Consider the following 13,044-nt stretch of genomic DNA (forward strand, 5'->3'; position numbering starts at 1 on the left):
TGTTTCCGAAAAGAAATCACAGCAAAGGCATGTTGTGAGCTGCGCCATGAGAAAACCAACATAGTGGCTTTGCGACCAACATGGATCCGGACCAGCGCATCCGCGCAGTCTAGTCAGGAGCCATACTGTTCGCTTTCAAAGACTATTGCAATTAGAGAAACTGTTAGCGAACAGTATGGATCCTGACCAGACTATGCGGATGCGCAGGCTGGTCTGGATCCATGCTGATCGCAAAGCCACTATGTTGGCTTTCTCATGGCGCGGCTCTTGTATGCTTAAGAAGATTGATACAAAATGCTCAAATTTACTAAATTCAACCATTTTTCAAGATCCAATAAGATGTCTTGAAGAGGTTCTTTAAAGACATACAAATGAGTTACTGATGTTCTTTCATGACATTAAAGGGTAAGGAAAGCCTGAAAATAAGTTAATTTTATATGAAGGCCATCATCAAGCCTTTCATAACGCTGGAAGAATTTTTAAAATCGGACAACTATTGAAAAAGATATGGCAGTTTGAAATTTAAGAAAATGGCTGATAATGGAGGCAGCCATTTTAGTGTGTTTATGATGTCATTTACACACTACTGAATACTTTATTTAGCAAATAACCGTTTAAAAGACTAATTTTCATGTTTCTCGAGTGTAAGGTGTAAAACATAATAATTTCTTTCATTATAGCTGGAAAAAGTAGAGAAATTATTTTACAGTAATAAGTAAACGCAGTTCAAATGTGTATCCAAAAATTTAATAAATCTGCCATTTTGTTTTTGTTGCCATGGAAACAAAATGACCACCAAATTGACAAATTTTTAAAAACTCAGAACTTTCTCACTTTTACTCCAATTTTGCAAATTCTTTCACTTCATTAAATGGTTTATGAAATCCCAGCTGACAAAATTAACTTTAGAACAACGTTGCCTTTCCCTTTAAAGTGAGTTATGCACAGAACTGAAAAAACAGCAACAATGAAAAGGGATGAGGGGATCTATGAATACATTTATGGCAAGCAAAAAATTAGAACTCAAACCATTGAGTAGGACTTCCATGCTCTGTAGTGTGACTAGTTTCTGTTTGATTTTACGATATTCTTGTCGCTCCAGATCCACAGCCTTCTGCTGACTCTCGTAATATTTTAATGTCTTCAGGTGTGCGCTAACCTTCGTTTGTTCCTCCTTCAACATCTGTGACACTCTATCTTTAGCATGTTGTAGTTCTGTTATCCTATCGTCCTGTTTCTCTTTATCCTTGATTACATCTTTCTTCTCTTTTTCCTTCTTCCGAATCTGAAAAATAAAAATAACAACATCGTACCACATCTATTCTAATTGTCATGGCCTGCTTGAAGCAGTACAGTTAAGTTTTTCACTTTGCACCATTACAGGTGGCACCAAGACTACTTATATATCTTTTTAGTTCATATCTCTTTTTTAATGTATCTATTTACTTCAAAATCAATATAATACAAAAGCTGTCACTATTAATGACAAATGACCCCGAGTATTTATACCAAATAATCTTAAAATCCCTCCATCGATGGCAGAGTAATGGATGGGACAAGAAAAAGACCACGTTAACCTTTAACCTCTAAGTGTGACCTTGACCTTAGAGCTAGGGGTCTGGATCTTGCGCACAACATGTCGTCTCATTATTGGGAACATTTATGCCAAGTAATTTTAAAATTCCCTGATGAATGGCAGAGTTATGAACCAGACACAAAACAGACCCTGTTAACCTTCAACTTCTAAGTGTGACCTTGACCTTGGAGCTAGGGGTCTGTGTCTTGTGCATGACATGTCGTCTCATTATAGTGAACATTTATGCCAAATTATTTCAAAATCCCTTCATGGATGGTAGAGTTATGAACTGGACATGAAACAGACCATGTTAACCTTTAACCTCTAAGTGTGACCTTGACCTTGAAGCTCCGGGTTTGGGTCTTGCCCATGACAAGTTATCTCATTATGGTGAACATTTATGCCAAGTTACAGTTGAACTTCAATGGCTCGAACTCGGATCTTTCGAACACCCGGGATCGCTCGAACTCTTCGCCCGGTCCCGAATTTATTCCTTCTTTATTCTATACAGTTCTACCTCAGATCGCTCGAACTTCGATAATTTGAACTCTCGAACTCATTTGGTGGTCCTCTCGGCTTAATTACAGTGATAATTACACCGATTCAGTCGAACAGATATTTTTTGCTGGGATAGCTTGTGTTTACAAGGTTTTTCACACTTCTGCCTGACATTTGCCAAGCTTCCCCTTTAACCAGCGCATGCGTAGTTTTCACACGCTTAAGTAATTAGCGTCGGTATATGACAAACAAATTAAACAAAGTGACTTTCATTCACTGCAATGCTTGAATGGGCTTTCATTTATACGAATGAAATTATTTAAAATGATTGAGCAATGTACATACTAAGTCTGTCTTTATTTTTTCTGCATAAAAACGGGAGATCCGACGACAACTTTCATACTGCTTTAGCATGGCTGAACAACTTAGTAGAGGACCCGGATATGGGGGGATAGCTAAGTCGGCTACTGGAAAGCATATATTTGATACTATTTGTACTGGACTATGATTCAAAAAGGTTTGTTATTCATGTCTTTCTATTTGATGCTGTCTTCAACAAATTCTTATAATTATATTAGTGTTTTATCTGTGTTTTTCCCATATCTATGTCATGTTTGAAAATAAATAATAAAGCATATTTCAGCATTCATTTTTTATTTATCATCGTATCATAGACATATTTAGGTACAATATGATAATATATTATGATGTAAGGTTTGTAACACATCATGCCCCGAATTCCCAAATTCAAAATGGCTGCCATTTGGATGGCTCGAACAACGGAAAACTCAAACTAATTTCCACGGGACCCTCGAGTTCGAGCCATCGAAGTTCAACTGTATTTTAAAACCCCTTCATGGATGGCACAGTTATGGACCGGAAACGAAACAGACCCTGTTTTAACCTTTGACGTCTTAGTATCACCTTGACCTAGGAGCAGCTAGGGGTCTCATTATGGTGAACATTTATGCCAAATTATTTCAAAATCCCTTTATGGATGGCAGAGTTACAGCCCGTAAGAGAATTTACACGCACGCATGGGGAAGGCAAAACCATATCTATGAAAAATAAGCTGTATTAGCGTTCTATTAATGCCCAATCAATGTGAACACGCAAAGTGCCTCTCAAGCATTTTTTTCTTGCAAGGCACTTGGGTAGACCTACCAACCTTCTGTAAACTAGTTGAATGGCCTCCTCCACCGACAAAGCAAGGTTTCAAACCTGTAACAGTGAGGGGCAAATGACTTGAAGTCAGCAGATTAATTTCATTAACCACTCAGCCATGGAGGAATGTCTTCGGAAGCAAACTGCTGACAACACTCGACAACCAATACACTGCAACCACAAATGGTTCCAAGGCTGATATAAAGGAACATCGGGAACCCTGCGGAATTATTCTGTGACACACTAAACAATCAAATTTTTATATTTACTAGTTATTTTCTATAAGTCCAATTGTTCTATTGTAAGTCAGACATAAAAACAGACAATATACAACAACACTAACTTTTTTTATATTTATATCCATTTTTCAACAGCATTTCAGCTATGTAACAGCTGGCAGTTAGCCTAACCAGTGTTTTCCGAGATTCTGTACCAGTACTGACCTGATATCCAAAAGTAACTGATAGCTTTCCCACAATTCAGAGGTGGAAAATGAATGATTTTAGACACAATGTACTTTATCAATCTTCATGGAGAATATACCACTTAGCTGGGTACAGATCACAAATCTGCTATCAGTGGTTCTGCACTCTCCCTATTGAGCTGAGCAGGCACACTATTTATAACAGTTTCGAAAGAATTAACCTTTTTTTCACAAAATTTTGCACAGAAAAGTCTATGGTAAGTCTTTATTTCTAAAGCAAGAAGAAGCGAATTACTGAAATAAAGTAGTTCCTAAAAGGTCTTTTGAAATAGAGTGAGACCTATGTTAAGCAGCTAGTCAAGAGACCTACATAATCAGGCTGAAATTTGAAAAGAATGCTGATTTTGGAAGTGGCGACAGCAGGCTCAAATGTATATTTCATTTATTACTGCTTACCTCGAGCTTAAATCTAGGCTCGAATGTATATTTTTACTTATTACTGCTCACCTTGTACTTTAACCTAGGCAAGAATGTATGTTTTATTTATTACTGCTCACCTCGAGCTTTAACCTAGACTCAAATATATGTTTTATTTATTACTGCTCACCTCGAGCTTTAACCTAAGTTCGAATGTATGTTTTATTTATTACTGCTCACCTCGAGCTTTAACCTAGGCTCGAATGTATGTCTTATATATTACTGCTACCTCGAGCTTTAACCTAGACTCGAATGTATATCTTATTTATTACTGCTCACCTCGAGCTTTAACCTCTGTTCGAATGTATGTCTTATTTATTACCGCTCACCTCCAGCTTTAACCTAGCCTCGGATGTATGTTTTATTTATTACGGCTCATCTTGCGCTTTAACCTAGGCAATAATGTATGTTTTATTTATTACTGCTCACCTCAAGCTTTAACCTTGCCTCGGATGTATGTTATATTTATTAATGCTCACCTCAAGCTTTAACCTAGCCTCGGAAGTATGTTTTATTTATTACTGCACATCTGAGCTTTAATCTAGGCTCAAATGTATGTTTTATTTATTACTGCTCATCTGAGCTTTAATCTAGGCTCAAATGTATGTTTTATTTATTACTGCTCACCTCGAGCATTAACCTAGGCTCAAATGTATATCATATTTATTACTGCTCACCTCGAGCATTAACCTAGGCTCGAATGTATATTTCATTTAGTACTGCTCACCTCGAGCATTAACCTCAGCTCGAATGTATATTATATTTATTATTGCTCATCTGCGCTTTAACCTAGCCTCGGAAGTATGTTTTATTTATTACTGCACATCTGAGCTTTAATCTAGGCTCAAATGTATGTTTTATTTATTACTGCTCATCTGAGCTTTAATCTAGGCTCAAATGTATGTTTTATCTATTTATAACAGTTTCGAAAGAATTAACCTTTTTTTCACAAAATTTTGCACAAAAAAGTCTATGGTAAGTCTTTATTTCTAAAGCAAGAAGAAGCGAATTACTGAAATAAAGTAGTTCCTAAAAGGTCTTTTGAAATAGAGTGAGACCTATGTTAAGCAGCTAGTCAAGAGACCTACATAATCAGGCTGAAATTTGAAAAGAATGCTGATTTTGGAAGTGGCGACAGCAGGCTCAAATGTATATTTCATTTATTACTGCTTACCTCAAGCTTAAATCTAGGCTCGAATGTATATTTTTACTTATTACTGCTCACCTTGTACTTTAACCTAGGCAAGAATGTATGTTTTATTTATTACTGCTCATCTCGAGCTTTAACCTAGACTCAAATATATGTTTTATTTATTACTGCTCACCTCGAGCTTTAACCTAAGTTCGAATGTATGTTTTATTTATTACTGCTCACCTCGAGCTTTAACCTAGGCTCGAATGTATGTCTTATATATTACTGCTACCTCGAGCTTTAACCTAGACTCGAATGTATATCTTATTTATTACTGCTCACCTCGAGCTTTAACCTCTGTTCGAATGTATGTCTTATTTATTACCGCTCACCTCCAGCTTTAACCTAGCCTCGGATGTATGTTTTATTTATTACGGCTCATCTTGCGCTTTAACCTAGGCAAGAATGTATGTTTTATTTATTACTGCTCACCTCAAGCTTTAACCTGGCCTCGGATGTATGTTATATTTATTACTGCACATCTGAGCTTTAATCTAGGCTCAAATGTATGTTTTATTTATTACTGCTCATCTGAGCTTTAATCTAGGCTCAAATGTATGTTTTATTTATTACTGCTCACCTCGAGCATTAACCTAGGCTCAAATGTATATCATATTTATTACTGCTCACCTCGAGCATTAACCTAGGCTCGAATGTATATTTCATTTAGTACTGCTCACCTCGAGCATTAACCTCAGCTCGAATGTATATTATATTTATTATTGCTCATCTGCGCTTTAACCTAGCCTCAGAAGTATGTTTTATTTATTACTGCACATCTGAGCTTTAATCTAGGCTCAAATGTATGTTTTATTTATTACTGCTCATCTGAGCTTTAATCTAGGCTCAAATGTATGTTTTATCTATTACTGCTCACCTCGAGCATTAACCTAGGCTCAAATGTATATCATATTTATTACTGCTCACCTCGAGCATTAACCTAGGCTCAAATGTATATTTCATTTATTACTGCTCACCTCGAGCATTAACCTCAGCTTGAATGTATATTATATTTATTATTGCTCATCTGCGCTTTAACCTAGCCTCGGAAGTATGTTTTATTTATTACTGCTCACCTCGAGCTTTAACCTTGCCTCAAATGTATGTTTTATTTATGACTGCTCACCTCGAGCTTTAACCTAGGCTCGAATTTATGTTTTATTTATTACTGCTCACCTCAAGCTTTAACCTAGGCTTGAATTTATGTTTTATTTATTACTGCTCACCTCAAGCTTTAACCTGGCCTCGGATGTATGTTATATTTATTACTGCTCACCTCAAGCTTTAACCTAGCCTCGGAAGTATGTTTTATTTATTACTGCTCACCTCAAGCTTTAACCTAGCCTCGGATGTATGTTTTATTTATTACTGCTCACCTCGAGCTTTAACCTCTGTTCGAATGTATGTCTTATTTATTACCGCTCACCTCCAGCTTTAACCTAGCCTCGGATGTATGTTTTATTTATTACGGCTCATCTTGCGCTTTAACCTAGGCAAGAATGTATGTTTTATTTATTACTGCTCACCTCAAGCTTTAACCTAGCCTCGGATGTATGTTATATTTATTACTGCACATCTGAGCTTTAATCTAGGCTCAAATGTATGTTTTATTTATTACTGCTCATCTGAGCTTTAATCTAGGCTCAAATGTATGTTTTATTTATTACTGCTCACCTCGAGCATTAACCTAGGCTCAAATGTATATCATATTTATTACTGCTCACCTCGAGCATTAACCTAGGCTTGAATGTATATTTCATTTAGTACTGCTCACCTCGAGCATTAACCTCAGCTCGAATGTATATTATATTTATTATTGCTCATCTGCGCTTTAACCTAGCCTCGGAAGTATGTTTTATTTATTACTGCACATCTGAGCTTTAATCTAGGCTCAAATGTATGTTTTATTTATTACTGCTCATCTGAGCTTTAATCTAGGCTCAAATGTATGTTTTATCTATTACTGCTCACCTCGAGCTTTAACCTAGGCTTGAATTTATGTTTCATTTATTACTGCTCACCTCAAGCTTTAACCTGGCCTCGGATGTATGTTATATTTATTACTGCTCACCTCAAGCTTTAACCTAGCTCACCTCAAGCTTTAACCTAGCCTCGGATGTATGTTATATTTATTACTGCTCACCTCGAGCTTTAACCTAGCCTTGGAAGTATGTTTTATTTATTACTGCTCACCTCGAGCTTTTACCTAGGCTTGAATTTATGTTTTATTTATTACTGCTCACCTCAAGCTTTAACCTAGACTCGAATGTATGTTTTATTTATATCTGCTCATCTCAGCTTTAACCTAGGCTCTTATGTATGTTTTATTTATTACCGCTCATCTGAGTTTTAACCGAAAAGCGAATGTATATTTTATTTATTACTGCTCACCGCAAGCTTTAATCTAGGCTTGAGAGTACATTTTATTTATTACTGCTCACCTCGAGCTTTAATCTAGGCTCAAATGTATATTTTATTTATTACTGCTCACCTCGAGCTTTAACCTAGGCTCGAATGTATATTTTATTTATTACTGCTCACCTCAAGCTTTAAACTCGGTTCGAATGTTTATTTTATTTATTACTGCTCACCTCGAGCTTTTACCTAGGCTCGAATGTATGTTTTATTTATTACTGCTTACCTCAAGCTTTAATCTATCAATCTCATTCTGTAGTCTGCCATCATCAACAACTTCATTATTATCTTCTGGAGCATCAAAATACAACCTGAGTTATAAAAAGCAGCTGTTTGTAAAACATAAATGTCCCAAGACCATAACCTTTGGCCTACCGACCCCAAAAACAAAAGAGACCATTAACTGACCACTGGAAAGTATCCTATGAAACTTGACATCCTAAGCTAAAGCGATCTAAAATCATCTTAAACCTCTGACCTTGACCTGTGACCGACAGGATACATTGTACAGAGAGATAATATCAAGGAACACAATAAACTAAAACTACTATTCATTCTTTTTTTAATGTGCATAAGGTTAGAAATACTCGAAGACATTATTATTTACTAATTTTCTGTAGCGGAGGGGGCAAAGATGATGCAATATGATGACAAATGACACTGTATCGAGTAACACAAGAAACAAGAAGTAAACTAGATGTGGAGTTGTACACAAAATAATAGAAACTGGAAAAGTCTTTTTTTCATTGGGTGTGCAAGAGCAGATATAAACCCCAAACAGAAACTTCATTTTAAACATAATTCCTATAGTTTTATAACTTCAACAGTGTGCGACATTAACTTTTTAACACCGTAGCCAATGGGGCTACGGACTTCCAATTTTTCGTAGCCCGACAGAATTTTTCGTAGCCCCACTAATTTTTCGCTCAAGAATGAACAAGACTTTCATTCTAGTAATATTTAATTTCTTTCAATATACTGCTGTAGGTTGATGAATATTGATATATTTCAGAAATTTGTATGAGTTTTTCAGAATTGATTTCAAAATCTGAAACAGTGTTTACAAAATTGTGCAGAAACAGGGGTCACACTGGGAATTTTTTTCTCTGAGCCACTGCTTTTTCTGAAGATAAAATTATGAGGCCAACAATGGCGAAGCGCATAGCATTGACGTTCTTGTAGGACTACATTATATGTACCAAAGTACTCAAACCACTCAAGAAATTAATGTAGTTATTACATATTTCTTAATAACCCTTTAAAAAGCTATTTAGAATATCAATTTTTGTTAACTTCTAAAATAATCATTTTTATAAACATCTGCCATTTAATAAAAAATTCTGAAAATCACATTTAAAATAAAGATGTCAAAAAAGAAAAAACAAGAGCTGTCTCCATAGGATGACATATGCCCCTGATGGCACTTTGAATGAGTAGTTATGGCCGATGTTAGAGTTTAGGACCTTTGACCTACGGAGCTGGGTCTTGTGCGCGACACGTCGTCTTACTGTGCCACACATTCATGCATAGTTATTTTAAAATCCATGCATGAATGACAAAGATATGGACCGGACACGCCCATCAATGCACTATCATGAAAAATGACCTTTAACGTCTAAGTGTGACCTTGACCTTTGAGCTACAGACCTAGGTCTTGCGCGCGACATGTCATCTTACTGTGGTACACATTCATGCCAAGTTATTTGAAAATCCATCCATGGTTGACAAAGATATGGACCGGACACGCCCATCAATGCACTATCCTTTAATGTCTAAGTGTGACCTTGACCTTTGAGCTACGGACCTGGGTCTTGCGCGCGACACGTCGTCTTACTGTGGTACACATTCATGCCAAGTTATTTGAAAATCCATCCATCGATGACAAAGATATGGACCGGACACGCCCATCAATGCACTATCCTTTAATGTCTAAGTGTGACCTTGACCTTTGAGCTACGGACCTGGGTCTTGCGCGCGACACGTCGTCTTACTGTGGTACACATTCATGCCAAGTTATTTGAAAATCCATCCATCGATGACAAAGATATGGACCTGACACACCCATCAATTCACTATCCTTTAATATCTAAGTGTGACCTTGACCTTTGAGCTACGGACCTGGGTCTTGCGCGCGACACGTCGTCTTACTGTGGTACACATTCATGCCAAGTTATTTGAAAATCCATCCATTGATGACAAAGATATGGACCGGACACGCCCATCAATGCACTATCCTTTAATGTCTAAGTGTGACCTTGACCTTTGAGCTACGGACCTGGGTCTTGCACGCGACACGTCGTCTTACTGTGGAACACATTCATGCCCAGTTATTTGAAAATCCATCCATCGATGACAAAGATATGGACCGGACATGAAAATTGCGGACAGACTGACAGACCGACAGACGGTTCAAAAACTATATGCCTCCCTTCGGGGGCATAAAAATTGTTTAAGCAGTGTCTTATTTTGCACATTGCCTATAAGTGGGTGGGGTTCGATGCCTTTGCATTTTTTATTCTCGAAAAATACTTCAAAATAAGAGCTCCTTTGCAACAGTTGTCACATTTTTCTTAAATGTAGACTTTTTATTAAGATTGCACTAAAAAATCTCGTCAGAAATGACAGAAATATCCAAAATCACGGTCGCGGAAACTGGTGACAAATACGGAAAACGTAAGTTAGAATTAAATATTTGATAAAATACTTATGTTTCATTGCTTTTCTATCATCATAGCTATTCAATACTTACAATTTCTGCTTATCTAAAGCATTTTTTATTTGTTTTTGCCCAAAACTAACCCTCGGCAATCATAGAAAATTTGCTATAGATCGTCTAACAGCCGATTGCTAATAAAATCGTATCAAGCTCACAAAATGATGATTATAATTTAAAATTATCCAGTTTGTTATTCAACAATCTAATTATCGTGAATTAACTGCCTGATCAAATAAAAAATTTGCAAATTGTCTCCCTTCCTTTCAATAACGGATCTTGTTTGTCAACACAGATTATCGATTTTTCACACCTTTTGGTTCGTAAAACTGGCAATATTCGTAGTTTTGCAGACAGACATAGCTTAGGGCCATTTTCGCCAGTTAGAAAACTTCGGAGCCACCTTTAATTTTTTGTCACAAATGGCTCAAGTGGTGATCGACAGCGTGACCCCTGCAGAAAGTCAAAGACACAGAGTCATGAAAAGAGACCTAAACAGCTTTGTAGACAAGAAATAGCTTGGCAGTAGACTGACCAGGGGTCTCGCTAGGCCCATTATTTTTTGGGAGAAGTCAATTATCCCTCAAACTGATTTAGGAGAAGTGGGAGACTTTAGGGAGAAGTTGGAAGACTCCCATTAATTTTTATATTTCTACCTCGATGCTGTGAATTGATTCAATGACCATTCCTTTTTTCGTAGTTACATCATTTTACCATACACATTTATACAGAGTCACCACTTGTGTGAACAGTTTCTCATTCGAATAAAACTGAAAGTAAACTGTGTCAAACCTAGAAATACATACCGGTATTCAAATCAATTCATCCATCAAAGTTATTTTTACGAAGTTAATACTTTACATATCGTTCTTTTACCATGGATACCAAATAATTGTGTCTATAATTCCAATTAATCACATATGTAATTGACAATTTCTGTAGAAAGCGACTCGTACGTGCTGACAATTAAATGCTAAGTGTCAACGACTTAACCGCGGCGCTGATTGGCCTATTACAATTGCCTCTGGTGAAACCGATAATTTGATTTGCTTTCACACTTCTCATGAAAATCTCACAAGTACCTGAAGTAGGCAGATTTAAATTATGCTATCGGCAAGTGTGTATGTGTATTCAATGCACATTATGACATGGTGAAAATTGTCAAAAGATTAGCGGGTGCGCATCCAAAAAAAAAATTCGGGCGACTTGAATTCGCTTTGAGATTGGATTGGATTTGAGTGAAGTTTGAAGCTTCAAAGCAACTGTTTTGCTCCCACGTTTGCAATGATCTTTTTGGTAAATTTATCCCTCAGAAATTTTCATAGCCCGACGGGCTACGGTCTGCCGATTTGCTGTTGCCGAGCCGATTTTTCATAGCCACTGGCGATCGGGCCACCGTTAATGTCGCACACTGCTTCAAGTCAAATATTTTATGAGATATGTGTGATACAAGCTTTGTTTTGTTTGTTTTGGGTTTAACGCCGTTTTTCAACAACAAGCTTTGTAAGTCTGCAAATTTTTGACTTACATGTACATAAATGGGCAAATTATACACCTGCTGGAAACTTAACTACCATGAATAGACTCAATAATGAAACCATGTCGGCTATCGCTTTGCATCGTTGGGTTTTATGACTCTAAAAGTATAGTTTTATTGAGTTTCTTGCTTCCTTGAAATGAATAACAACAATTCTAATATGCTTGTCTCTGTTAAAACATTCTTACGTTAGAATGACGTTACGTTAACGTGCGGCAACGTAACAGTTCTGGTTGCGACAAAGAATGAGTGCTTCTATATTTTATCTTCTGTTTTAGATTAAGGGCATATTAGAATCGAAATAATTTATAGCAAAACCAAACCGTGTTTTAACACTATTTATACACTTGGGTGGTAAAACGTTGTACTAATAATTTCACTCGGACTGCGCCCTCGTAATATTATTACACCCGACGTATTACTATAACCACCCATCATGCATAAAAAGTGTTAAAACACTCTTTGCTATAAATTATTTTTTAAATCTACATTATATTTAAGGTGGTTACTTCATCAGTGAAGGCAAATGAAACTCTTGGGCTTACCTCTCTATAATTTTTCTTTTATCCACCTGCACACGACAACTGGGACATGTTCTACCATTTTCTAACCATTGGTTCAAACAGTGATTGTGAAATGTGTGACCACAACTTATGGCTGATATAACCTGAAAGAAAAGAATGTACTGTGAAATCATTAATATTCGTGGGGGACTTATTTTCGTGGATTTAATCCTAACGAACAAATACAATTCCCATTCATTTTATGTTCAAAAGTTGAAATCTACTAATTTTGACCAAAGCTACAAAATTTCATGCCCACAAAATTAAATGATTTTACATTAACAAAACAATGAATATAAGACTGAACATACACATTCACAGATCATTTGAGGGCTCAAACAGTGAGAACTAACAAAAAATTACTGAAGACAAAATAAGAACAAGAGCTCATCGAACACGAAATGCCCCCCTTGATGCATTCAATAATCGCACAAAGAACAGAAATCATATTTTAACTATAAACAAAAGTTCTACCATTCTGGTTT

The 13,044-nt window shown here is 36.5% G+C and overlaps 1 protein-coding gene across 2 annotated transcripts in view; it reads right to left on the reverse strand.

Annotated features, from left to right (window-relative positions):
• The window catches only part of LOC123527720 (E3 ubiquitin-protein ligase TRAIP-like), a 49,396-nt gene that overhangs the window by 10,451 nt on the left and 25,901 nt on the right, over positions 1 to 13,044 (reverse strand). For both annotated transcript variants that reach the window (XM_045307359.2, XM_045307357.2), the window contains exons 3-5: positions 12,542 to 12,663; positions 7,973 to 8,057; positions 1,030 to 1,285 (exon numbers count right to left, since the gene is read on the reverse strand). In XM_045307359.2, coding sequence (XP_045163294.2) covers positions 1,030 to 1,285; positions 7,973 to 8,057; positions 12,542 to 12,663 — 463 coding nt within the window. The remainder of the gene's footprint in view (positions 1 to 1,029; positions 1,286 to 7,972; positions 8,058 to 12,541; positions 12,664 to 13,044) is intronic.

This window comes from Mercenaria mercenaria, chromosome 14, assembly GCF_021730395.1.
Source record: "Mercenaria mercenaria strain notata chromosome 14, MADL_Memer_1, whole genome shotgun sequence".
NCBI lineage: Eukaryota > Metazoa > Mollusca > Bivalvia > Venerida > Veneridae > Mercenaria > Mercenaria mercenaria.